This window comes from Acinonyx jubatus, chromosome D4 (genome assembly GCF_027475565.1).
Source record: "Acinonyx jubatus isolate Ajub_Pintada_27869175 chromosome D4, VMU_Ajub_asm_v1.0, whole genome shotgun sequence".
In the NCBI taxonomy this organism is placed as follows: domain Eukaryota; kingdom Metazoa; phylum Chordata; class Mammalia; order Carnivora; family Felidae; genus Acinonyx; species Acinonyx jubatus.
In genome coordinates this window covers 931913-956755 of record NC_069391.1, presented here as the reverse complement: position 1 = coordinate 956755, position 24843 = coordinate 931913, and the positions used below count along the sequence as shown (strand labels likewise).

Here is a 24843-nt window from a genome sequence, read left to right as displayed (position 1 = left end):
GACGTGCGCGAGGACGCTCTCAGGCCATCTTTTCTCTTCCTGCGCGCCCGCCCCACGACCCTGCTGCCTGCCCAGCCTTCTGCACCCGCCCGCGGACTGAGCCTCATTTCAAGCTCACGCCCGCTTTTCTCCGTCCGGCTCCTTTACAGTCCGTGTGCTTTTCTTACGCCTGTGTTTTTGTTCTACAAATTTTACTGTTTCCGTGAGGAGTTTAACTTCGATGTATTTTAAGTCCTCTTCAGAAAACCGCCCACGTTTATGGCTTATCAGGAGCACCCGTGCACTTGTGGGGCTCACTGGCGACTCTTCGTGGCAGAAGCCTCGTGGCTCTGGCTGCTCGGTCTCGAGCACGTGCGCGTGGGCAGTTCCGGGTTCTGTTCTTCTGCCCTTGCCTCCGGGTCTCCCTCCCTGTACTGTGTCCGGTGGTTCTGAGATGGGTCCCTGTTGTTTCCACGGGCTGGAGCGCCCACTTTGGCTGTGCGGCCCGCGCCGGCGGACGCTGGGCCCTCCGCCTCCCTAGCCGAGCCCCTCACGGGCGCTGCCCAGCTCTCTCCCTGTGGCCGGTGTGGCTCCAGCCCCGGCAGCCTCTGGCCGGCACCACCTCTGGCCCGGAGGGACATCAGTTCCCAAGGGCCTGTCCGCATCTGCCGGCTTTGTCTTCTCAACGGTGGCAGAGGTGGCCGTGCTCAACACGAGCTCCAGGTGCAGCCAGGCGCAGAAATCAGGCCCCTGCCGCATGGGCGCCCCCACCCGTCTGCCACTCGTCACCCAGGACATCCGCTGGTGAACCCTCAGGTCGGGCCAGCTCTGCCCCATGTCCCCATCCCGCGTGCCGTGCCCGCAGAACTCGCCCCCATCCCTGCCCTGCCTGGGCTTCCCCAGTGCTTCTCCCAGCGTACAGGTCGGGCGCCCCCTGCACGTCTCCCTGCCGGGGGCACGCACACGTGGTGGGCGCGCTCCGGCGTTTTCTGCACGCCGGTGATCTCGTCTGCTCAGAGGCTGTGGGGCACGGCCGCCGAGGAGTGGCCTCCACCAAAGCCTCGAGCGTCCTGCTACCCGTCAGGCAGGCACGAGAGTCACGTAGACACCACCGGGCCCCTCCCTGCACACAGAGATCGGACGGCGGTGTGCTGTTGCCAGCTGTTTATTTGGCCCCCAAACGGGTGATCGGTGACATGCAGTTTGCCTGGGCCCACGGCGGACTGACCCGTGCTGTCGGCCCCGCTGCCGCACAGACCGATTCCCTGAGGAAACACCGCTCCGGGTGCATGGGGCGAGCCACGGGTCACGTGTGGTGCTGACGGCCCCAGGACCCAGGCCCTGGGGAAAAAGAGTGGGTGAAGGGTGGGGCCCCCAGCGTCCGGTGCATCCCATGCCAGCCAGGAGGCTGCCCCGGCGCTGGACGTCATGGCCGTGGGAGGTGGCGTGGGGCGTGAGCGTGGCGGGCGGGGGTCAGGCTGCCCGGTCTGCAGCCCCGCCGAACCCCCTCCCTGAGGCAGTTCTGTTCCCGGCTTCTCTGCCCACCACACGGTCTGGGCAGCTTCCGGACCCTTGGGAAGGGGCTGTAGGCCTCTGGCGTCTTCGGCGGGTCCCGGCGGCCCAAGGACACCCGGGACGCTCCGGTCGGCCAGCGCCCCCCTCAGCGCTTCTGGCTGGCAAACCAGGAGAAAAACGGGTGGGGACGAGGACGCGGGGCCTGGTGGATGCGCACGGTGCGCGGCGAACGCCAGGCTTTGATGGTGGCGTCGTCGCTGGCCGTCAGCAGCAGCTCCTGCTCCTGGGGGCTGAAGACCACAGAGTTGACCACGTCCTGGTGCCGCAGCTTCGCCAGGCAGATGTTGTAGTGCCGGTCCCAGATGTAGCCGTGCCGGTCTTCGGCCCCGCTGCGGGAGAGCCTGGCGTGAGCCCCCTGCCCGCCACACCCGGCCGGGCCCTGCCCCGGCCCCGGCCCGCGCCACTACCTGGCCACGAAGTCCCTGCTGACATCCAGGAAGATGAAGAAGCACTGGTCGTTGGGTGTGTAGGCGCGGTGGGCCCGCAGAGCCCGCTTCACCTCCCGCATGGTCTTGAGGTCAAACACCAGCAGGTCGATCTCCTCTGCGATGGGCGGTGGCTGCATGGGGTCGGCCACCACAGAACCGCTCGGCCAGGCTCGGCTGTTCACGTACAGATACCTGGGCAAGGGGCACCCTGCTTGGTACCAGGGGCCTGCAGAGCACCCCTCGCCCCAGGACACTCTCGGGGGCCCACCTGTTGTCCGGGGACAAGCCCATGCCGATGATGTGTCCGTGCACGTCGATGACGTGGTCCAGGGCATCAAAGAAGGCATCTGAGCCCCGCCCCTCACCCAGCACAGGCCCGGCTGTGGTCATTTGGTGTGGCAGGATCTGCTTAATGCCTGCGGGGGCGCCGGGTGAGGGGAGCAGCGTCACCTCGGCACCGGGAGCACATCTGAATCAGAGGCCCCCACGGAACACACCGCCCGGGAGGCTGAAGCGCGGCTGGGCCCCCCAGTCTCGCTCCCTGCGTGGCCACGGGACCCTGGCCTCCCCCCTCCCCCCCAGTCTGCAGGGGAGCCTCGCCGTCCCTCCCCCCGCCCCGGCTCCAGCGACTGGGGAGGGCCTGCCCCCACTACCGATCTGGTGCGGCGAGTAGGTGAGGCAGCCCGTGGTGAAGACGAGGAGCTTGCGGGCAGCGGCTGTGCTGTGCTCGGGGGGCTTGGTGCGGCCCTGGGCCAGCAGCTCGGCCACCTGTGTCTCCAGCGCGTGCTCTGACAGCTGGGGCTGTGCCCGCCCGTCCAGGAGCCCGTCCAGGAAGCGCCGCAAGCCCTCCTTGGTGCGGGCCGGAGCCGGCCCCGGGCCCACAGCCTCGTCCTCACTGTCGCCGCCCAGGTCGAAGACGCGGCCGGGGGTGGCACCGTCATCCAGCAGGAGGTCCGGGCTGTCGAAGCGGCTGCAGTCGGCCACCATCACTGTGCGGATGGTGCTGGCGTTAAGGTTCTGGATCTTGAAGAGCCGCTTTACCACGTTGACGTTCTCGGACTCCACGTCCTGGGGGTGGGAGACAGCAGGTGGGCAGCAGGCCGAGGAGGCGACAGCCACAGGGGGCACACGCGCCCGCACCTGGAAGGCGTTGTTGAGCCAGAGCACTGAGCAGGAGGTAATGTCTCCGATGCGGTGCAGGTTCCCCGAGATCAGGCTGGTCTCCGTGAGCCAGCAGCCAAACACGTCGTATGGCTTGTTGCGCACTCGGGACAGCAGGGCGAAGTTGTCTGGGAGGGGCGGAAGTGGGGACGGGGCTGGGAGGCGCGGGGCCTCGTGGGGGCGGGGCCTCGTGGGGGCGGGGCGGGGTTGGCCGAGACAGCCCGCCCACCCCAGCCGGCTCTCACCTAGGCTGATGACTGCGATCTCACCAGACGAGGAGTTGTGGGGCCCCAGGAACACCCCGGACGCCAGCAGCAGCGAGTCGTCCTGGTTGAACTGGGAGAACTGGGTGTAGCTCCAGTTATAGGGCCGCATGTCCGCGCTGTGCAGCAGCGAGACCGTCAGGTCGTTGTTCCAGATCTGCGTGGGGGCTCAGTCACCTAGGGGCCTCTTGTGGCCACCCTGCACGTGACACGGCGGCCCATGCAGCAGGCCCCTCTCCCAGCTGAGCTCGTGCCCAGAAACCACCACTGGGATGTTGCTCCTTGCCCCAGGCTGCCAGCAGACCCGAGGTGTGTGGGTCCACAGGGTCGGGCTCCTCACTCTCCATTAGCAGTGAGGGCCCTCCACCCGGCCTCCGTCCTATGAGCCCCAGGTCCTAGCGGAGATGCTGCTCCCTGGCGGGCTGGGCTCACCTTCACCGTGCAGTCCTTGGAGCAGGAAGCAAACTGGTAGCCGGAGTGTGAGAAGCTGAGGTGCAGGACCTGGTCCGTGTGCTCCTTGAGCGTCTGCACTTCCACGCAGGGCACTGTGTCGTAGAGCCGCCGAAACTCTTCATACCAGGATGTGGCGGCTGGGGGCGGGGGGGGGGGGGGGCAGTCACTGCTGGGGCCCTGAGCCTCCTTTCCCACAGAGGCCAGCCACCCAGACAGCATGGGGGCCAGCCCTGCTCCTGGAGGACGCTAGTCACCTCAGCTGCAGGGCTGTCCCCCCCCCACCGCCCCCCACCAGGCCCTGTGCTCAGGCATGGACTGGCTGTCCCCCGTCTGTGTGCGGGCCACACGGTGCCTTGGTGACCGCTGTGCAGATCTGAGAGGTGGGGGGCCAGCGTGGTGGCTTCAGATGGTCCACATGGCAGCATGTGAATGGCCCTGTCTCCCGCCCAGCCAGCCTGGTGGACCATGGGGCCACGTGCAGGCCCTGACCTGGGTGCCGGGGCACGTCGCGGGCCACCTGGTAGTAGCGGTAGAACTGCTCCCTCCACAGGAACTCATCCCGGGACACGGCATGCCACTGGCGGCACACCAGCCCAGCAGCAAGCACGTCGGCCGGGCCCAAGCTCAGGAAGATCTGGTAGACGAGGCTGTCAGGGAGCAGGGGCGCACCCCCCTCGTCCATTGTGACATTCTGCCCGGGCAGCCCTGAAACCCACACGCGGTCCCCTTAGTTGCCAGTCGCACTGTGGGAAGGGACCCGGGCTGGGGCGACTGCCCTGCTGGGAATCCCACGGCACTGACCGTGTGCAGGGGGCCAGCTGACACTGCCCGCCTGGCTAAGGATCCGACAGCTTCCCCAAGCCCCCTGACCCCACACTCGTGACGGGCCCCCCGCAAGTCCTAGTGATCCTCTGGAACAGGCAGCTTCTGGGAGGGCAGCAGACCCCTCCCAGCACCTCCTGGCCTGGTCCAGCCTGAAGTGGGAGTATGGGGCGGCCCCTCTGGGCCCCAGATCTGATCTCAACCCCAGAAGGGTCCTGGTCTGGGGCACTGGCCTTCTGGGTGGGGCCCTCTGACGACCTCCCGCTCATGGGCCCAGAGAGACATGTGGACGCCTAGGCCGGTGACTGTTCAGAGGCCAAGAAACGAAGAACCGGTGACCCGCACGCACTCCAGTCACTCTGACCTTGTAGACCCAAGGCTTCAGAGCTGTCAGCTTGGGACAGAGATCCTTCCGAGAAGAAGCTGGGGCCGGTGGGACGAGGACCAGACAGCCCGCCCCAGACGCTGCCAGGGGCACCAGCCGGCCCTTGGCCTGTGCCTTGTGGTCTAAGGGAGCCCTGCCAGGCGGTCAGCGGGCCAGCGCGGCCACTGCCCGGCGAGCTGTGGGCGGGGCGGGGGCTGCCAACGTCCCCTCCCACCCTCCTTCCGAGGGGCTGCCGGGGGCGGGGCCTCGGCTCGGCCCCCGGTCCCGGCGCGGCGGCTTCTGCGACACATTCATCGGCAGAGGGCGCGGCCGAGGCCGAGGGGCCGGAGACTGGGGGATGGGGGGGGGGGGGGGCGGGAGAGGGCAAGGAGCCGGAGACCGGACGCGGCCGGTTTGCGACGCTCCTCGGGGCTGGGGAGACGGGGTTCGGGGGCCGGGGCCGGATGACGACGCTCCCCGGGGCCGGGCGCACTCACCGCGGCCGCCTCTGCCTGGCTGTGCAGCCCCCGGCCCGGCGCCCGGCCTCGGCCGGCGGACCCGCTTCCGCCCCGCCGCTCCTGCCGCCGCGTCTCTATGATGGAGCCCGCCAGGCTGACGCCTCGAGCCCCGAGGCATCGATAGCCGCCGAACGCCGAGCACCCGGCAGCCTGCCTCGGCAGTTGCTGCGCCTGCGCGCACCGAGCTCGCTCGAAACAGCGCCCCAGGCGGCCGGGAGGGGCGGCGGCCTTGCACTGCAGCCAGTGGGCGGGGCCGAGACCTATGCTCGCTGTAGAACGAGGGTTCGAGACCTGGCGCTGCCGCTGGCAGCGGCTGGGGCCCTGGGTTAGGGGGTCATGGACAAAGAACCAGAGTTCAACTAGGACTCTGTAAGCAGGATATGGAGCCAGGGCCCTCCCAGGAAGTGCAGAGTCGAGGAGGCTAGGGGTGGACTCTTGCTGGGGGCGAGGGGGAGGGCAGGGTGCTGGGTAAGGCTGGAGGTGGGCCGACGCGGACTTCCTGTGACAGGCTTCCGGGCAACACTGGTCAGTGGACTCTGACCCAGGGCTTGGCCGTCCTGCCCTGGGCCTCCCCCACTCTGGTCACTGCCACTGCCATGCTGACCCCCAGGACTGCTCTCCTCTTGACTCTGCTCCTGGCTGGGGGCTCCCTGAGCAGGAGGGCTCGGAGACCCCCTCGACCCGCGTCTCCCATCAGCACTATCCAGCCGAAGGCCAACTTTGACGTTCAGCAGGTAGAGGGACAGGTGGGTGGGCGGGAACTCATCTTGCTTTTCAGGGGTCATCGCCTTGTGTTCTCACGTGACCTGCCCCTAGTTCGCAGGGACGTGGCTCCTTGTGGCGGTGGCCTCCTCGTGCCGCTTCCTGCAGGAGCAGGGCCACCGGGCTGAGGCCACCGCACTGCGTGTGGCTCCCCAGGGTGCAGCCATGGCCATCAGCACCTTCCGGAAGCTGTGAGTCCCCGGGACAGACCCCTGACCCTGATCCCAGCTTTTCTCTGGCCTGGACCAGAGTCCTGTGAGGCGCTGCCCGGGTTGGGGTCCTTAATCCTGCCCTGTCAACTGCCCCCCAGGGATGGGATCTGCTGGCGGGTACGGCAGCTCTACAGAGACACAGGAGTCGCGGGGCATTTCCTGCTCCAAGGTGAGGGGAGGGCATGCGAGGGGGTGCAGGGCTGGGGGTCAGAAACTGCCTCAGGTGACTCAGCATTGCCCAGCCCGAGGTGCCCGTGGGCCGGTAGACGTGGTCGTCGGGGAGACAGACTACCGAGGCTTCGCCATCCTGTACCTGGAGCGGGCGCGGCAGCTGTCGGTGAAGCTGTACGGTGCGTCCACGCGGGAGCCCGAGCTTTGCGCACGCTCGGGGCCATCCGTGTGGGGCGGCCCAGATGGACACACAGACCCTCCCTGCCTCCCTGTATTCTGATTCTCTCCAGCTGAGCAGGGGTCGAGGGAGGAGCCCCCGCACATAGGCCCGCGTGTGGGGACAGAGGGGACCGGGAGGAGGGGTGGGTGGGTGCGTCCCGAGCACACAGACCCTAGGCCCGGCGTGCCCTGCCTGCTCCCTCACCACGTGCCCAGGAGCCCCGTGTGCCCCACAGCCCGCTCACTCCCCCCGAGTGACGCGGCCCTGAGTGCATTCGAGCAGCGGATCCAGAGGGTCAACCTGACCGAGGACCAGATCTTGTTCTTCCCCAAGTATGGTAAGCCTCCCTCCAAGCCCCCAGTGGCCTGCCTCGCCCTCCCGCCTTGTGCCCTGCCCCAGCCACTCCTGACCCCTGCCTGGGCCCTCAGGTTTCTGCGAGGCCGCAGACCAGTTCCACGTCTTGGATGGTGAGTGGGCAGTGCTGGTGGGTGGTGAGGGGATGGGTGGTGAGGGGAGGGCACCCGGGCACCCGCCCCTCCCTCTCTGGCTGAGTCTCGTCTCTGTGCCCCAGAAGTGAGGAGGTGAGTCCAGGGGGCAGCCCTGAACTCGGAAGGAGTGAAGACCCTGAAGGTGATGGCCCCCGCTGCCCCATTCACTGAGCCCCGGCACCCCGCGGGGCAGGGCCACCCAGGGGGTACTGGAGCTGCCCACCGCCCACTGGAGCGCGGGGGCACTGCTTTCATTAAACGCTGTCTGTCCTGGCCCCTGATTCCTTCCTTTCCACGTCGGACCTGGACCCGGGCCTCCCTCTGCCCATCATCTCGTGGGCAAGTGGCACTGCTCCCCGGGGTGGGCTGGAGAGGAGAGCGCCGTGCCGTGCTGTCCCTGTGCCCTGGTCTCCTCTGCTTCGTTGGGCCCCCTGCATCGCCGTCCCAGCTCCCCTTCCCTGGTCCCTGTGTCTAAGCGCTCGTGCCCTGCTGGTCTTACTGGGCTGCCCTGGGTGGGCCCAGGTCCTGAGCCTGCCCCCTGCTCAGATGTTGGGGAGCCTTTTCTAGAGGGCTGAGGAGCTCTGTCCACAGGTTCTCCTACTCAAGCTGACCCAGAGCTCCCTCCTGGGACAGGACAGCCACCGCAGAGGCGCAGGCAGACCCCCTCCGGGTTCCTGGATGTGGTGCCTGGGTCTGGGATGAGCTGGTATCCAACTTAGTCGGGAGGCGGGGCTGTCCCCGTGGCTGCTCCCTGAGGGCTGGCAAGCGTAGATGGGGCACAGCACGGACCACCTGGGGCCGAGCCCTGGCATCGGGCAGCTAGGCGCCCGGGGTGGGGGGGTGCGGAGATCATGAGGGTGGCCGGGCAGGGAGAATAAGGAGTGGGAAACGGAGAAAGCAGGCCAGCCTGATTCGTGTGCTAGGATTGGGGTGAGCCCGGGAGCTTGGCGTACAAGGGAGGGAGCCCACACCCAGGGTCTGAGCATGGTCACCAGGAACCAGGAGGATGGGTGGGCTTTGGTCTGTAGGGAAGATCTTTCCGGAATGTGGGAACTCCAAGGCCAGTGGGAGATTTAGGCAGGGGGAGGGAGGGGCTGAAAATGGGGTAATGATGTGTCCGCCACACAATGGCTGCCTGCAGGGGCCCTTCCGAGCGATGCCAGACTGTCGGGGGGGGGGGAGGGCATCGAGCCCTGAGGAGGGTCTGCCTCCTCACTGCCCCCCAGGGTAGACTGCGCATCCTTTCCACACACCGGGGCGTCTCTCACTGCGGGTTCTCAGAAGTGAGGACATCCCTGAAAGAGAAGAATCGGGACTGGGAAAACTGACCCTCGAGGTCAGTTCAGGAAGCCACAGGGCACTCGAAAGAAAACGAAGTGTTGAGTCACCCCACATGCAGCTCTGCCCCCAGGCCAGGACCCCGGGGGTGGGGGCGTAGGTCCCACGGGGCTGGGGGACAGGTGCCCTGCGGCTAAGGGAGGGAGCTGTGGATACCACCCGGTGCCAGGGGCCTAGCGGGCTGGGCCTAGACTCTGCTCTGCCCCTGCTGGTGAGAACAGTGTCCGGATTATTACAGCGGCATTCAGCACCCCCCTCCCCCCATGTTGCTAAACCGTCTTCTCCTTTTGCTGGAGGACACTGGCCAATTTCAGCAGCTCAAGTGACTTGGGGGGAGGATGCTGTGGCCTCACACATGCCTACCCTGTGCCTGAGGGGTCTGTGGGCGTCCTGCTCTGGGATGGTGTCTCTGGGCTCTGAGGACACCTCCTCCGTGGGAGGCCGGCTTTCTCCTTCTACTCCCCTCGGTGGGCGGCCTCCCTAAGCTTCACTGGGCGAGATCCAGGCCCCCGTGTCTGTGAGTCAGCACCCTGGGGTGCTTCTGGCTGAACGTTTCCCATCCCGGAGAAACGTGCACCCCTCACCCCTCTGCCCCCCACAGTCCCCTGGGAACAAGGACAGCGTGGGAGGGGGCACCCCTCCAGTACTTGGGGGGGGGGGAGGTCTGAGGGCAAATGGCAGCCCCAGGCTGGAGCCAGGCTGGGGCTGGAAAGTCAGGAAAACGGGCATTAAGTTGGCCAAAGCTGGGCCTGGAACCAGTGCCAAGCCCCGCGTCTCGGGACCCTCGAGGCGTCCACTGATGAGTGCTTCTGAAGTACCCGCCCGGCCCCGGGCACAGAGGCAGGGCGGCGCCCTGTCTAGAGCTCGCCACTGGCTGATGGTGAGGCTGAGGGGGCACCTGGGAGCTGGGCCCCCCCACCCTAGCCCCCCTTTCCTCCCTTCGCCCCCAGTGGCCTCCTTCCCCGGGCTGCCGGGAACTGGGGCTGGGGACCAGGCCATCCCAGGTGAGCTGTAGGCCACAGAGCAGGAGGACCACTGTCTGGTCCCATCTATACATGCCCACTCGGTCCACTGGCCCAGTCCAGACCAGGAGGGTGGGCAGTTACTGGGAGGAGCCAGCCGCAACCCTCTGGGGGCTCCATGTCTGCAGTGGGTGGGGACCATGCCCGACTCCGCAGACTGGGGGTTGCCCACCCAATGTGTCTTGATGCCAGACTCCCAGGAAGACAGATAGGTAGGGCTGGGAGAAGAGGGGGAAGCGGGGAGCCCTGGCCCCCAGGATTTTGAGGGAGAAGGGCAAAGGAAACTGTAGCCTCCCCACATGCCCCACATCCCAGAAACCCACAGCAAAGAGCTGGATACAGTGCACCTGTATCACATGGGCCGTAGCTCAGAGCTGGCGTTACCCCAGAGTACCCTGCGTGCCTCACCCCACGTCCCCGGACAGAAAATGAGGGGCTCTGCTCTGGGGTGTGGGAGGGTTCAAACAGATCTCCCTCCAGGGTTTCTGGGAGGGCTGCACGTCCAGAGGGCGGCGCCAGAGACCCTCCCGAGTGACCCCAGGGCTGAGGTCCCACAGAGCCCGGGCTGTCCCTCCGGGTCTCCGACAGCAGGTCTGCGGGGGCGGGAGTGGGGGTTTGTGGAGTGGTGATTTCAGTGGTCATGAATTTTATTTCCAAAGAAAAAAAAAGTTTAATGCACCCTAATTGTCACAAAGCACGGGAAATAATTGTAGTTCTGAGTGAATTGTTTTTATGTAAAATAATGTTAATTATAATTTGTATTTTGCCTTTTGATTCTAAAAGAGGATTTTTAATAACTTAGAAGAAAAAAAATACCTTTAAAAGACGTATATAAACTAAATTGGCAGCCGCGGTTGGGGGCCTCGAGGAGGAGCACTGTCCTGGGAGCCCACCGGCCTTGCCGGGACTGGGGCGCGCTGTGTCCCAGGCCCCCAGCGCCCGCGGTCCCACAGGCAGGTACACCGTTGGCCCTGTGGGGGGGACTGTTGACGCTCTGTGCTTGGCTCCGCTCGCCGGGCCTCACAAAGCAGCTCCGGGGGGGGGGGGGGGGGCGCAGATGGGCCAGGTCCCTGCCTGTGGGGACACGGCTGAACATGGCTCGCTGCGGAGGGGACCGTCCACCTCCCTCCAGCTCACGGCAGGGGCGTCACACGGGGTCGTTCCGCGCGTCCTGCTCCTGCCCAGCACTGCTCCCACCCCAGCCCGCGGCCGGGGTGAGGACCTCGGGGATCCCCGGACTCCAGCATCCCTCCCCGGTGTCCCTGTCGCCCGGGACCGCGTCCTCGGGAAGAGCGAGCCCAGAGCACCACGTCCGAGTTTTCGGGGAGTAGAGGAAAGAAGCGGGGAGCAGCTGGGGGCGCTTCTGCTGTGGAAGAGAGGACGGGACGGGGAGGGGGGGCGGCAGGAGGGCTCCTGGGGAGGCCGGCGGGGAGGGGGGGGGGCTGCTGCGAGGGGGACCCGCGGACCCTGCCGCCTCTCGGGGCCGGCTGCGGGGACGGCGGTCGGTTCCCCGGCCCTCTGGTCACATGCGGGGGCGAGCAGCCACTCCCAGCCCCCCAAACGGTGGGCGGGCGGCGTCACGTGCGCACCCTCGACCAATCGCATTGGGGGCGGGAGGAGCCTCGCCGGGGCGGCTCCCGGCGTCCTCCGCGCAGCCTGGGACGCGCGCCGCACGGGTGGCGGGGGCGCCGCGTGGGTCCCTAGGCCGGGAGGAGCAGGCGGGGTCCGGGAGAGCTGGCCCGAGTGGCCCGCCCGGCCTCCGCTGCGGCCGGCACGTCGTGGCCAGAGAAGGCCGGGCTGGGGTCTCCGTTCGGACCGCCGCCGCCCCGCCCCCGGGCTCCCCGGAGCGCGGGCGCCAAGGGGGCTGCTTTCGGGTGTTGGGCGGGCTGAGACTCGGGTCAGGATCCCCAAGGCAAGGTCGGCGCCTGCAAGGAGGGAGGCGTTCAGGGAGTCAGGCGTAGGAGCTGCTACGCCAGCTTCTGTGGGACGGTGATCGCTTTGGGAAGTTGCGGGCAAAAACGGGTCACTTGCACCTTGTCTCCTTGTGGGCCCTCTCCCCAAGTAGTAGAGCCACACCGAGCAGCGGGCAGAGCGAGCCCAAGGAATGCGGTGCTGCCCTGCAGGCTCGGTTCTCGAGGAGATGCTGGTGGCCGCAGCCCTCCCGACCCCTGACCCTCCCCCTGTCCTGGGGCCTGCAGCTGGCCCAGAGAGGTCTTGACCTCCACCTGGCAATGGGACTCGCTCCTGGAGGAGGAAGGACCAGGAGGCCCATGCCCTTCCATGCAGAGTGAGGGCCAGGACAGAGCAGAGCCATGAGGCTCCTCGCCTTGGGGGACGGGTGCTTTCCAAGTGTCCTGGCTGGGGCCCTCCTCCTCAGGACAGGCTGCTGGAGGCCCTGGGGGGTGGGGGGGTGGGGGGAGGTGGCCCAGGACAGGGGACGCACTTGACTGCCTATGTGGGAATGTCTGCTTCCCAGGCCCTTGCTCCAGGGGTGGCCAGGTGGGCTACATGCCCAGAGCCTGGGCCCTCTTGCGCCCAGGCCCGGTGTGCGGGGGCTTCCTGCCCCCCTGCCCTCCCTCTGGCAGAGGGGCCCCTGTGATCCCCCCCTCAGTCACCTCTATCTGGGTATTCTGGCTGCCTGCCCCGCCACCCCACCACCTCTGGCCTCACTCTGACCCACTGCTACCCCTGCCCCCCGTGACTGTAGGGCCACTTGGCCCTGTTCTCGCCCCACACTGTGATTTCAGGGACTGTGGAGCGGTGTGGGGGCGGCAGGCCACACTCTACACTGTGTTCCTGCAGCAGAACACTGTGCCCCTGACCTTTGGGACTAAAAAGGTCAAGCTCCCTGTGTGGGATGGAACATTCTGCCCTCCACCTGGTAGCAGGAATGCCGCTAGGGTAGGGCTAGGCTAGGGAGATGCCTCGGGCCTCTGACCCCCTCACTGGCATGGGACACTGGGAAGGGGTCCCAAGGAGGTGTGGAGCTGGGGGGTCTCAGGAATCAGAAAGCAAGGTCCAGAGACATCCCTGGGAGCTAGTGGGCCCAGCAAGCACCCCCAGCACCTCCATTTTCTGCCCACCTCCCTTCCTGGGCTGGGACCCAGATGCCCTCCATCTTTGGTGGGCGGGGTCTGAAGAGGGCCCGCCCCTGCCCAGCCCACCCCCAAGCCCTCCGCACCCACCTCTTCCGCCGGTCCTGAGCAGGAAGGTGCGGGGAGCACACCCCTTGGGGGAGGGGCACCTGCCAGGTGGGCCCATAAAGAGGTGAGTATCTGAGACCACAGCGACAATGAGTACTTCTCCGTCCCCGCTGACATGGGGCCTTCGCCTGCCCTGTGGGTGATGTTCATCCTGCTTAAAGGCCAGACCTCAAACACCCAGCCAGGCATGATCTCTGTCTTACAGAGTTTCCAGGAAGACCAGGTCTGGGGGCCAGGTTGGAGGGGGAGAAAGCCAGGGTCCAAGTGCAGGGAGAAAGGAGGGCCATGGTGGCCGGGGAAGGCACCCCCCGGGGAACCCGGCATGGCCAGCCTGGTCTCAGTGTCCTCCCCAGAGATTCCTGACATCCAGCAGAAAAGGGCCCCGAACAGACCTTCTGGGCAGCCGCTCCCTCCTGTAGCCCCTGCCAGTCCCCGTGAGGTGGGGACGTCTCAGTCCCTTCGCACAGATGGGGAAACAGTCTGGACAAGACCAGCCACTGGGCCAGGTCACTCTGTCCCTGCCAGACCCAGGGCAGCCCCCGGCTTGGCGCAGGCACAGGCTGCCTGGCGAGGGTGTCAGGGCTGCCCTGGGCTCTGCCGACTCCGCGTCCCCACAGTTCCAGGGGGAATGGTTTGTTGTCGGCCCGGCGGGCAGCACCCACAGGAAGACAGACAGTTCCTTGCTGAGCCCGTTCACTGCAACGTTTGAGAAGAATGAAAACGGCAGCCTTAAAGTGTCATATGCCATGACCCGGTGAGTGAGGACCCCTGACCTGTACCTCCGGAAGCCAGGGCTTCATGACTCAGGTCCAGCGTGGGCCCCCGTGCCATGTTCTCCCAAGATCCTCTTCCAAAAGTTCAGCACAGGCTGCTAGTGACCTAAGCCAGCTGTGGGGACACACACAAGAGTGGGGGGCATTCACCGGATCACAGACTCTGAAGGGCCTTGGGCGCTGATGGATTTCAGGTACAGCTGGATCCAGGAGCTCAAACAGTGTGATCAGTCCCCATCACCTCCTCCCTCTCTCTCTCTCTCAGCTCTGCTCGCCTTGGACTTCTGTTGTTCAGGGAAGTTCTCACCTCACAGGGATAAAACATCAGCCTGGGCTGATGTGCTTTTCAGGGTTTCAATTCCAGAAAAGAGATCATCCTGGTCGGCCTGGCAACGGCCTCTGACTGGTTCTCCTGGAGTCAGGTGCTCCTCCTGGATCAGTTGCTGCATCCAGGGTGACAGGTGGTCTGGTCGGTGTGCCTGGGGAAAGTGCCTGCTCCCTGGCTGGGAAGAAGTGGGGTGTCTTCATAGGCAGCTGCCTGAAATGAGGTGGAGGGGGGCGCAGCCCGCCCTTCGGGGGACACCAATGCCACGAGGGCTCCCTTCCGCTCCCAGATCTCCTGCAGTTCTGCCCTTGCCCCCTCCTTGCCCACCTGCCTGGCCATGGGGGAGCAGAGGGCCCAGAAGCCTCTCTGGCTAGGGCTCTTTGGCCCCACGTTAGATAAATGAGGAGCCTGAAACGAGGGGGGTTTGTCACGTAGACCAGGGTTAATGCTAGAAGCCGAGAGCCTCTGAGGGGCTCCACTCGGCCCCTGCGCTCGCCTGCCGGCGACCATCGTTGAAGCCACCTGCACCAGTAGCCACCCCAGAATCCCCCACCGGAGCGGCTCAGACCCTCGGGGGCATCTGACTGGCCTGGTTCCTGCCAGAGGTTGATTACTGGGGGGACCGTGGGGGACAGAGAGCCCAGTGCAGATGCAGCCTCTCCCCGGCCTGCAGGCCAGGCTGCACCTGGTTGCTGCTTAAACAGGCGCATGCACCCGCATGCCGGCCCCCGCACTGCTGGCCGTTTCCCCGAGGACTGAGCCCGGGCCGGGAAGGGGGCAACCAGGCCCCGCACAGCAACAGCCGCCCGCAGCCCCCACCCCTCCCCGCCCCACCCGGCTCCGCGAAGTCCACGGCTGAGGCCGGGGGCGCCGGGCAGTGCCCACTGGGCCCACTCCGTGTTCCCAGAGGGGCCACCGTGGCCTAGAAAACCCCTCACGATGGCACACGCGTGCACGTTTCAGGTCCTGTTCCAGACTGAGGAGGAGCTGTCCGCGGGTGGGCTGGGCAGAGGCTTCAAGGTCACCGCCCACACCCGGCTGCTCCTCCAGGAGGGACACAGGGCAGCCCCGGGGGCCACGGAGTGGACACAGGCCTCTCTGGGGAGAGCAGTGTGCTGGGCCGTGCCTGTGGCTTCACACAGAAGTCTCCTCCAGACAGACAGCTGTATTCTCTCAGGGGCCCACTTTGGGGCCCGCCCCTGAGAAAGGCAGAAGGAAACCAGCGGTCCGGCCAGCTTCTGGAACCTTCCCCCTCTGTCCATCCCTGCTCTCACAGGGGCCACCGCTGTATCACCTGGTCTTATGTGCTGATCGCAGCGGCCCAGCCTGGGGGCTTCTCAGTGGACAACACAGCGGGTGAGGGGGCGACAGGGGAGAGGCGGGGAGGCGCTGGTGGGCGTGCCCCTGACGCTGCGCGGTCACCCCTCAGCGCCCGGGAAAGGCCCCGAGGAGGTCCAGGTGCGCGACACTGACTACAGCGTGTTTGCTCTGATGCTGTCCAGGAGACGGTCGGGCGGTCAGAGCGTCCTCACGGTCAGCCTGCTGTGTGAGTGCCTGGCCGGCGGCCGCAGTAGAGCCGGCGGGACAGGGCAGGGTGGGGGGGGAGGGGCAGGGCGCCCCCACTCGCTCCGGTCGCTGAGGGCCGTGCTGCGCTCATCGGGCCCCAGGCAGGACGTGGGTGATACGGACCCGGGTGCTGGAGAGGTTCGTCCACCTGGTCAGAGCTCAGGGCCTCTCGGATAACAACGTCGTCTTCCCGGACTTGGCCGGTCCCGGGCTCTCAGGCTGGGGCGGGAGCCCGGACCCAGCGTAGGTAGCTGCCCATGGGCCTCAAAAGCCCTGTGGGAGCCCGGCGGGTGAGTGTGGACTGTGTTCAGGGTCGACCTGTGGGGTCCTGGCGGCCCCAGAGGGTTCAGCCTGAGCCCAGAGTGCGGCGGGGAGGGGGGGGGTCCATATTTGATCCCTGTCCCACCCCCACCCCTCCACCCTGGGCCACCCCTTCCCCCTTCCGGGAGCATTTCTCACCACACCCCCACCCCTCCCACCTCTGGCCCTTTACAGGTGTGGGGCTACGTGAACACGTACTGGCAGACGTGTGCATAAAACACGCGCGGACCTCCACACACACGTGCACGTGTAACCACTTAGACACCCACACACGCACACGTGTGCACAGAGGTGCACGCACACTGGACACCGTGCTCACAAGCACGAGCGCTTGAGCGCCCCCTTGCGTGTCTTCGGGGAGTCTGGGGGCCCAGGCGGGGGCAGGGTGGCACCCTGGAGGGCACGTCCCTCGGTCCCTGGACGGCCTCCCCCACCCCAGCCCGTTTCTCCCTCAGCCCCAATTCCTCTCCCCTCCCCGGAAGCTGCCAGCTCTCTCTTGTGCGTCTTGCTCCTCCCCAGCTCTGCCCCCAGTCTCTCCCCCATCCTTCATCCGAGGCTCTGTCTCCCCCATCAGACTGGTCCCCCCATCCGAGCAGCTGTTGAAGGTGGACGCAGCTCCTCCCCGGCCAAGGCCTGTGTCACTGCCCCGCACTGCCCTCTTCTGCTCTCGGCATGAAATAAATGCTCCGTGTTGGGATCCAGGCGTGCGACCCACTGTGACCTCAGGTGGGTAGGGGGAGCCCGAAGTAGGGGCCTCTGAGCACACTCACCCACCCCAGCCCACCAGGCCTGTCCTTGCCCTCCAGGCTTCCTGGGGGGTGTGTGTGTGTGTGTGTGCGCACGTGCGTGTGGCTTTGCAGGCCCTCGTGGATTGCACAAGTTGGTCCCGGGACAAGGCCCCTCGATCCTCCCCACACAGACCCCCACTTCCACCCCCACACCCCCTCCGAGCCCTGGAGCTGCCATGAGGGGTGCAGCTGGGGCCCCAGAACACGAGCAGGCCTCGTATCCTCGTATCTCGATACAGAGGCCCCGGGCCTTGGGGGCGGGGGGCGCAGACGGGATTGGCTTCCTGCCGGTGGGCACGCGGGGACGACTTCCCTAGGCCTGACCTCCACTGGGTGTACGGACCCTTCGGGTACGGAGAGCCACAGCCCGGGACTCCAGCACGCTTGTGCACACTCGAGGGCAGCTCACAGCTGCCCGACCCCAGACAGGACCAGCCCTCCCGAGTTTCCCCCCATCTTGGCCCCCATGGCGCTCCAAGCAGGGGGGGGCAGCGGGCCAAGCCCAGGGCCCAAAGTGGAGCTGGCCCCACCACAGGTGGAACAACATCTAGAGAAGTCTCTTGCTCTGTGTCAGCTCGAGTTTCTTTGGCCCGAGTGGATGCCCCCAATCCAGGGTCAGCAGAAGGAAATAAACGCAGGTGGACCGTGCATGGCCCTGGGCCAGCCTTCGTGCCTTGGCCCTGCGGCATTGTTGGGACGGGGACGTTGCTTCCTCCTGGCCTTGCCCGCCGAGGTCCCACAAAGCCCTGCAGCGGTTACAATGATATCGATGGGCCGCCTGGGGCTTCCCCCGGTCCTGCCAACGTGAGGCTGTGTCTCGGGTGAGCCTTCCAGGCCACAAATGGTGGCGAGCTGTCGTGCACAAACCCAGGGCAGAGGCCAAGGTAGCCGCGCATGGGAAAGTCAGGGAGGTCCCCCAGGGATCTGGGGTCTGGCCCCTGGTTGAGAGCCCCCGTGGCCCTTCTCCAGCCACACCCCTCCCAGCGGTGTCCCTCCTCCCAGGCAGGCGCCCCACCCACCCTCACCCATTGGCAGGAGCCCAAGCTGGGTGGGCAGGCTGGGCAGACCAGGCCTGGAGAGGGGGGAGAGGGAGGAGAGGAAGAAGTGGGACGCAGCCAGGGACGGAGACCCCTGCACGTGACCCTAGTCTCCACCTCCAGGAAAGGACGGATGTGCCTTGTTTCCTAGTCTGAAGTGCAGTTTACGACTTTGAGCTACACAGGACCCCTGTGCACGACTTCTCTGGGTCTTCTGACGTGGTGTCCCTATCAAGGGCAGAGGGAGGAGGGTCCCCATTCCTCAGTGCCAGGCAGGACTCACTCAGAGCCCTGGAGGATGTCCCCGACTCCCCCCGGCCCTCCTCCCCGCCCTGTCATCTGAGGACAGGGGTCCCTGCCGCTTCTAGTGAGGGGTGCGGTGTGGGTCCCAGCAGGCCCAGGTGGCTTGACGTAGCTCGTCAGAGTCAGTACCGCTGCCTGCCGGCCTGAGTGTTGTGACAGCTGTCCCCTGGCTGGCTGCCCAGGACGCCCCCCGCAGCTTCTCTCTGAGCCTGGCGAGAGCAGGTGCACTCTCTGGCGGGACGTCCCTCCCCATGTTCTGGAAGGCACAGCGCCCAGCCTGTCCCTGGGATCGCTCAGTGTTGCATGAACCTCTGACAAGCAGAAACCCTATAAAGTGAAGGGCTCAGACCCTGGGGCCAAGGACACAGGTGGGTCCCGCCGAGCCCTGAACACAGACTCCAGCTGCACCAGGTCCCCAGGCTCCTCGGACCCGTGGGGCAGGTGCTACACGTTGTTGTCGCTGGCACCTGAGACTTTTGAGGCCAGAAGGGGTTGGAAGGCCGCCTCCAAGACCCTGTCCCTGCTTGGGTCCCAACCCTCCGAAAGCCTCGGTCGGCCATTTCTCTCCACCAAGCCCCCTCCTGCAGGTCAGGAGTCTGGCGGCCGTGTGACAGGCAGGGCAGATATGGGCGAGGGCCATGCATTGTGTTCCCCCGCTCAAGGTGGGCATCTGGGCTGGGGTGGACACCCTTGAGCCCAGCCTGAGCTATGGCTGTGGTGTTTGAGGGGACACTGTGTCCAGGAACTGATGGGCCAGCATCGCTCTGTTTGCGTCCCAGCAGCCGGGGTCTCTGAGGGCAGTAAGATGGACGGGAGGACAGGACTGTTGTCTGGGTGGCCAGAGAAACTGGCCTGTTGCAGGGGAGCCCTCCCCGGCTCTGGGGGGCCCATTCCAGGGACAGCAGCTCCCCGGGAGGGATGGCCAGCAAAGCCAAGGGACCCTTTGGGGCCCCGGTTCCGCATCTGAGCCTGCTGGGGGCTTCAGCACGCGTGGTGGGGACGAGCCAGGGCAGCAGGGGCAGGACGGATGGGCGCAGAGCTCTGGGAGGGAGCGGACGTGGCTCAGGTCCCCCGTGGGACCGGCCCGGGGGTGGGAGCGGCCAGGGCACCTGCAGGACCACAGGAGTGTGTGCTGGGCCCCCTCATCTGAGGTCAGGCGCTCTTGCTCCCACCTGTTGGACTAAATAATTTCTTTATTACATCATCTTCTCTCTTTATTAGCTTGTAATATTACTTTGTCGTGGTTGTTTTTTTCATGTTTTATTTTTTTTTCTTTTGAGACAGAGACCGAGTGGAGGAGGGGCAGAGAGAGGGGGAGACACAGAATCGGAAGTGGGCTCCAGGCTCCGAGCCGTCAGCACAGAGCCCGACGCGGGTCTCGAACCCACGAACCGTGAGATCGTGACCCCAGCCGAAGTCGGACGCTCGACCGACCGAGCCCCCCAGGCGCCCTTTTGTTGTTGAAACCCTCGTTAAGTACTCACTCCTGGGGCATCAGGCACATTCACACGGTTGTATGGCCTTCACCACCCGTGTCCAGGACTACTTTCCAGATTGGACTCTGTCCCGTTACACGTGGACCCTCCCCTCCCCCAGCCCCACCCTCCCGCTCTCCGTGTCCGTGGCTCCGACTCCTCCAGGGCCTCCGGTGAGCGTCCGCTCCTACAGGACGTGTCCCCCTGTGACGGGCTGACGTCACTCAGCACGGTGCCCTCCAGGTTCGCCCAGTTGTAGCAGGTGTTGGGATTTGGCTCCTTTTTAAGGCTAATATTCCGTGGTCGGCTGGACCCTGTTTTGTTTATCCTTTCACCTGTCAGCGGACCCGTGGCTGCTTCCGCGCCGTGGCTGTTGTGAACGACACTGCCAGGATCATGAGCGCTCAGATCTCTCTTGGAGACCCTGCTTTCTCAAACTTTTGACTCTTCTTTTTGAGATAGCCGGGGGGTTATGAGCTCATCCTTGAGTTGCCCATGTTGAATATAAATTAACACGTTCACCATCTTCTGGGCAGTGGAATTATTTACAACACTTTAGTTCCACTCATACCCTCTGAGATTTTGTTCTATTTTTGCCATGTGTTTTAATTCTAAACATATTTCATTCCCCACAAGACGTATTGAGGGTGACCAAGATGGCGGTCCACAGGGCTGCCCACGCCCAGCCTTTTCTCTGCTCTTCAACCCTCCTAGACCATGAGGCTCCCACAGGAGCACTTTCCTTCCGGCTGAAGGGCACCCCTTAGAATTTCTTCATTGCAGATCTGTTAGTGATGAATTCCCCGGGGTCCCATTTGTCTGAAAAAGTCCTGACTTAGTCTTCATTTCTAAAATATGAACTTCTATTTGACATACACTAAAATAGACGTGACTCCATTGGACGCTTTGATGCCCTGTGTCAACACAACCCAAATCAAGATGCGGAACATTCCATCATCCCGGGAAGCTCCCTGGTGCCCATTTGCGACTGGTCCTCGGCAACCTCAGCCCCGGCAACCGCAGATCTAGTCCCGCCTCTGTGGAGGAGGCCGGATTGATTTGGAATCGCTCAGTGTGTCGCCTCTTGTGTCTCTGCAGGCCGAGGGCCGCCCCGCCCCAAGTCGCTGTGAGGTCAAGGGACAGCTGTGTTTACTTCTTGACCCCCACTGTCCCACTGCCGGTAAGGCCTCCAGCCTGGAATTGCTCTGATGGGACAGAGAGTATGTCGCCAAAAGGTGCTCCATGGAGAAAACCCTGAAGGAAGTGATTCAGGGAGAAAAAAGTGACCCCAGACACGAGGCCTGAGCTCCAGTGGGAACAAAGAACAGAGAAAGCAGTAAGCAGGTGGAGAATTCGAAAATCAATCTTGGCCACGTAAAACAACAGCAATAATGTTTTGGAGATTAAATGTATGAATTCCAAAACATGACGAAAATGGCATTGTTTGGAAGGAGGGAGAGGTGACTTTGTCAAGGTAAAGCTGGATGCTATAATGTTGGCCATAACCACGAAGAAAATATACATGTGCTTACACACACACACACACACACACCCACACACACACTACCCTGCATTGATAGAAAGGAAATGATGAATGGATGAAAAATAATCCAAAGTGTCAAGGAGGCGAGAGCAGGTGGGAAAAATAAAAAGCACAAAATAAGATGGTACATTGAAATCCCAATATATTGTTACATTAAGTAAAGTTAACTGAATACGCTTCTTAAAAGAAAGGGCTGATCGGAGGATTTTGAAAAGCATCTATCATATGTTGTTTTAGAAGAGAAACATTTAAGACATGAGGGTACAGAAATGCTAGGTCATTTCATAACGATGGTAGAATCAATCCATGAAGAACCGTTAAGAAGTTTAAATTTGTATGCGACTAATAATATGGCCTCAGAATAGCTAAAGCAAAAAACAGGACCGCAAGGAGAGAGACAAATCTGCCGTTGCTGAGGGAGACCTTCATATGCCTCCCTCAGGAAACAACTTTACACGCTGGGGACGTGGGAGTGGAGGGGGGCCGGGAGCAGAGACCCAGCTGCAGGGCAAGGGTGGGGGGGCATCACTGAGGAGAGGACCTGGGAGCCGGGTAACAGGGACAGGACATCCTCAGATGCTTCAGGGATGGGGGCCGCGTGGAGGGAAGACCAGGCAGGGCTCGTCCCGGAGTACTGGCCCAGGCCGGGGTGGCTGTGGGACCTGCTAGGGTTGCTGGCCCCATCGTGCGGCTGACCCCCACTCCGGACCCTGTGATGGCCGGGACAGGTATCTTTATCCTGCCCGGGAGCCCTGTCACCATGTGGGCCTGCTGGGGCCGGGAGCAGCCCCTGGGGGCTTCCAGAGCTGACCCCGCCTGCTTCCTGGAGGGGGAAGGGAGGGGAGCAGGTTGGCTGGGGTAGTTCGTGCACAGGGCAGGGGTCTGAGCAGGCAGCCTGGGGCATTGGGCCTGTGGGTGCAGAACTTACCGGAGCCCATCCCACCCCAGCCCTGCCCTGTACCCGTCTGTCTAAGCCCCGAGGCCCCATGCCTACTCTGGGCCCTGGAGAAGCATCTTTTCCCAGCCACCCCCACATGGTGGGTAACTTGGGCCTGGTGGCCAATTTCCCGAGTCCCCTCATGCCTCCCCACTGCCATGCACACGCACACACGCATGCACGCGCGCACACACACACACACACACAGCACACAGGGACCCTATGGAGGACGGTGCCCCAGACTGAGGACCATGCATGTGGCCAGGGGCCACCCACTCCACATGTGGCAGGAGAACGGTGGGGAAGGGGTCTTGGGGAGGAGTCCCTTTGGTCATCCTGGGGTGTGGGGAGGACTGAGAGAGCTGCCCAGGGTGTCCTGAGACCCCTCTGCTGGGTAGAGAGAGGGGGTGAGGCTTGTGTGGGGGGTGCTCGGGAAGGGGCAAGTTCCCAGGAACGGGGGCTGGGCGAGGCCTCCAGCGCTGAGCTGCGCCCCCCCCCCAAGGCCCTGATTGGGGCCAGACAGAGGGGCCGAAGGGGTGAGGCCGCGGCATGGAGGGGTAACTCCATGCAGGCAGGCCAGGCTCCCCGGTCCACCTGCATGTGAGGTGACTGGTCCTTGGGAGCTGGGGGAAGGCACAGACCCTGGGGGTGTGAAGAGCCTCACCAGGGATCTTGCAGGCTGGGCCTCCCCCGCCCCAACTCCCCAGAGTGACCTCACCCCTTCCTGCTTTGCTGCGGGGCTCACAGGAGGCTTTCAGAGCCAGGGTGCCCATGGCTAAAGCTCCGTTAGCCCTGCCCCAGGGCCAGACGTCAGCGTGTCCGGAGTCACCCGCTATCCGTGGTCTACCGGGAGACGAGGGGTTCACCCAGGGGCCCCTCCCTGTGTGGCCGTCGGGAGACCACCTCTGATGTCCTCCTGACAGACTGGAAACGGGGGTGGGCTCGAGAGGTGGGGCTTGGGGAGGGAGGGCGTTGGTTTCGGTGGCCGTGTAACCAGCCTGGGGACGGACGGGCCACGGGCCTGGGCACCGTGACCCGAGGACCCTAAGGGGGCCTGACCGTCCACCTCCCTATTCTGGTGAGGAGCCTAAGGTTCCTAGGTTGTGGGGCGGGGGGGACACAGAAACACGACCTCTGCTGTATGCATGCACACACTCGGACGGGGTGCACACACAGGCACACACACACGCAGGTGTAGGCTCGATCACGCCTGTTGTGAAACACACCGTCTCTTTTGTGTTTCTTCTGAAAGCTCTCTCCACGGGATGCGCGGCCTGCATCAGGCAGGAATGCTCTGGCAGAAAGCTATTTTGTTTTGAAGGAAGTTATTTTATTTCTTGGGCTTGTGCGGATTAACTGGAGGTTGGGTTTTTTCCACGCTGTCAGTTGCTGGCACTCCGGGACCCTGGACAGCAGATGTCCCGGGAGCATCCATGCACTTCGGCGGGGTCCCCTGGCTCCATCCCAACCGGAGAGGGCCCCGGGTGAGGGGCACAGGCTGCTCCTGTGACTGGTGGCCCAGGAAGCTGGTGGGAGGCCTGGGGCTGTCCCTGGAAGCAGACTCCACTCTTGGGGCAGGGGCAGATCAGGCACAGCCAGCCTGGTCTCTCGTCTCCTCCACGCACACCCCTTCCCCTGCATCTCTGGGGCCTGCTTTAGGCCTCGCTTCCCAAGAGGCTCCCCAGGTCCATGGCACCTGCTGAATGGCATCCACGTCTCCCTGGGCCCCGCTGTCCCGGCCTCGCTCCCCCAGGCTGAGCGGGGCCGGGGGCGGGGGGTGCTGCTCCAAGTGCAGGGAGCTGCCCCACCCCGGAACCACCTGCAGATGGTCAAGTTCACGCCCACTCAGGGCTGTGGCTGAGCTGGAGGGAGGGGTGGAGAGGGGCCGGGACAGGGCGCGGGCAGCGTGGGCACAGGAATGGGTAGGGGGGGACGCGGCCTTTTCCCCTGCCCTCGGGCGCTGGTTTTGCAGATGCTCAGAGGCCTGACCCCTGGCACACCTGTTTATGTCCGGGGACGGGGAGGGACACAGGGAGGGAGGGACACACTACCCCCCACCTCAGTAGAGGATGGAGACCGGCCCAGGTTCTGAGTCTGGGAGAAGGGAAGGAAGGACAGCCCCCCACAGCCCTGCAGCCCTGTCTTGGCAGAGATGAGGCTCTCCACCAGCCCCCAACAGTGCTGCCGCGGCCCCCACAGGAGGCCACGACCCCGAAGCCACATTCTGCGTTCAGCTCGTAAGTGCTAGAAGGACGTCATGGCTTCCCGCTTGCCTTCCCATGGGTGCCGCCCACCAGGCCTAAAGCACAGGGGGCTGGGAATGGGCAGAGCCCCCCTCCCACACTGCCCTGGGGAGCCCGTGCCCTGGAGCCCCCTCCCCAGCAGCATTGACGATGCCAGGGAGAGTCAGAGGCCGGGGGTGGGGGGGGCTGCCTGGGTGAGGGGCTGTGGCTGGCCCCCGTCAGAGTGCCCACCCCGCAGCTGCAGAAACACTGCCGTCCACCCACCTCAGCCCCGGGGGCCTTCTGGGAGTCTGGGGCTGACCCTCCCCGGGGCCCCGCCTATCCGGTCCTTTCCCAAGTCTGGCTGCAGTTCAAGGGCTTTGCACAGGCCAGACTCTGGGTGTTCAGAGCGAGGGCAGCCCCCCACAGGGCGCCCGTGCCCTGGCCTGTGGGGGCCCGTGAGGCTGCCACCTTGCAGACCCTGCTGACGAGCCAGCATGGGGCGATTCATCCTGTGCCCAGTCAAGGGAGAAACCCGCTGGCCCACCTGCTCACCAGCTGGCAAACTCCCCTG

The 24843-nt window shown here is 64.7% G+C and overlaps 3 protein-coding genes across 8 annotated transcripts; 2 read left to right on the top strand and 1 right to left on the bottom strand.

Moving 5' to 3' along the window:
- Positions 1 to 1128: 1128 nt before the first annotated feature.
- On the bottom strand, positions 1129 to 5701 carry FBXW5 (F-box and WD repeat domain containing 5). Of its 3 annotated transcripts, XM_027050954.2 has the most exons (9): positions 5543 to 5701; positions 4349 to 4564; positions 3839 to 3996; positions 3389 to 3563; positions 3123 to 3271; positions 2636 to 3050; positions 2251 to 2398; positions 1962 to 2174; positions 1129 to 1883 (listed from the first exon to the last, which is right to left on the bottom strand). In XM_027050954.2, exons 1-9 carry the CDS (start codon positions 5679 to 5681, stop codon positions 1640 to 1642), a joined length of 1857 nt encoding a protein of 618 aa, XP_026906755.1. In that variant the 5' UTR covers positions 5682 to 5701; the 3' UTR covers positions 1129 to 1639. The 3 variants fall into 3 exon arrangements, with proteins under 3 accessions (XP_026906755.1, XP_026906754.1, XP_026906756.1); XM_027050953.2 differs by having other exon boundaries at positions 2636 to 3271; XM_027050955.2 differs by lacking the exon at positions 5543 to 5701 and adding an exon at positions 5046 to 5467 and having other exon boundaries at positions 2636 to 3271.
- A 140-nt stretch (positions 5702 to 5841) lies between these two features.
- On the top strand, positions 5842 to 7691 carry C8G (complement C8 gamma chain). Its single transcript, XM_027050961.2, has 7 exons — positions 5842 to 6297; positions 6380 to 6516; positions 6636 to 6706; positions 6780 to 6887; positions 7164 to 7265; positions 7357 to 7395; positions 7500 to 7691. Exons 1-7 carry the CDS (start codon positions 6160 to 6162, stop codon positions 7511 to 7513), a joined length of 609 nt encoding a protein of 202 aa, XP_026906762.1. The 5' UTR covers positions 5842 to 6159; the 3' UTR covers positions 7514 to 7691.
- A 3963-nt stretch (positions 7692 to 11654) lies between these two features.
- On the top strand, positions 11655 to 20091 carry LCN12 (lipocalin 12). Of its 4 annotated transcripts, XM_027050964.2 has the most exons (5): positions 11655 to 13733; positions 15354 to 15433; positions 15507 to 15623; positions 15745 to 15933; positions 16539 to 16886. In XM_027050964.2, exons 1-4 carry the CDS (start codon positions 13447 to 13449, stop codon positions 15888 to 15890), a joined length of 630 nt encoding a protein of 209 aa, XP_026906765.1. In that variant the 5' UTR covers positions 11655 to 13446; the 3' UTR covers positions 15891 to 15933; positions 16539 to 16886. The 4 variants fall into 4 exon arrangements, with proteins under 4 accessions (XP_026906765.1, XP_026906764.1, XP_053060310.1 ...); XM_027050963.2 differs by lacking the exons at positions 15745 to 15933; positions 16539 to 16886 and adding an exon at positions 19377 to 20091; XM_053204335.1 differs by lacking the exon at positions 15745 to 15933.
- Positions 20092 to 24843: the final 4752 nt, after the last annotated feature.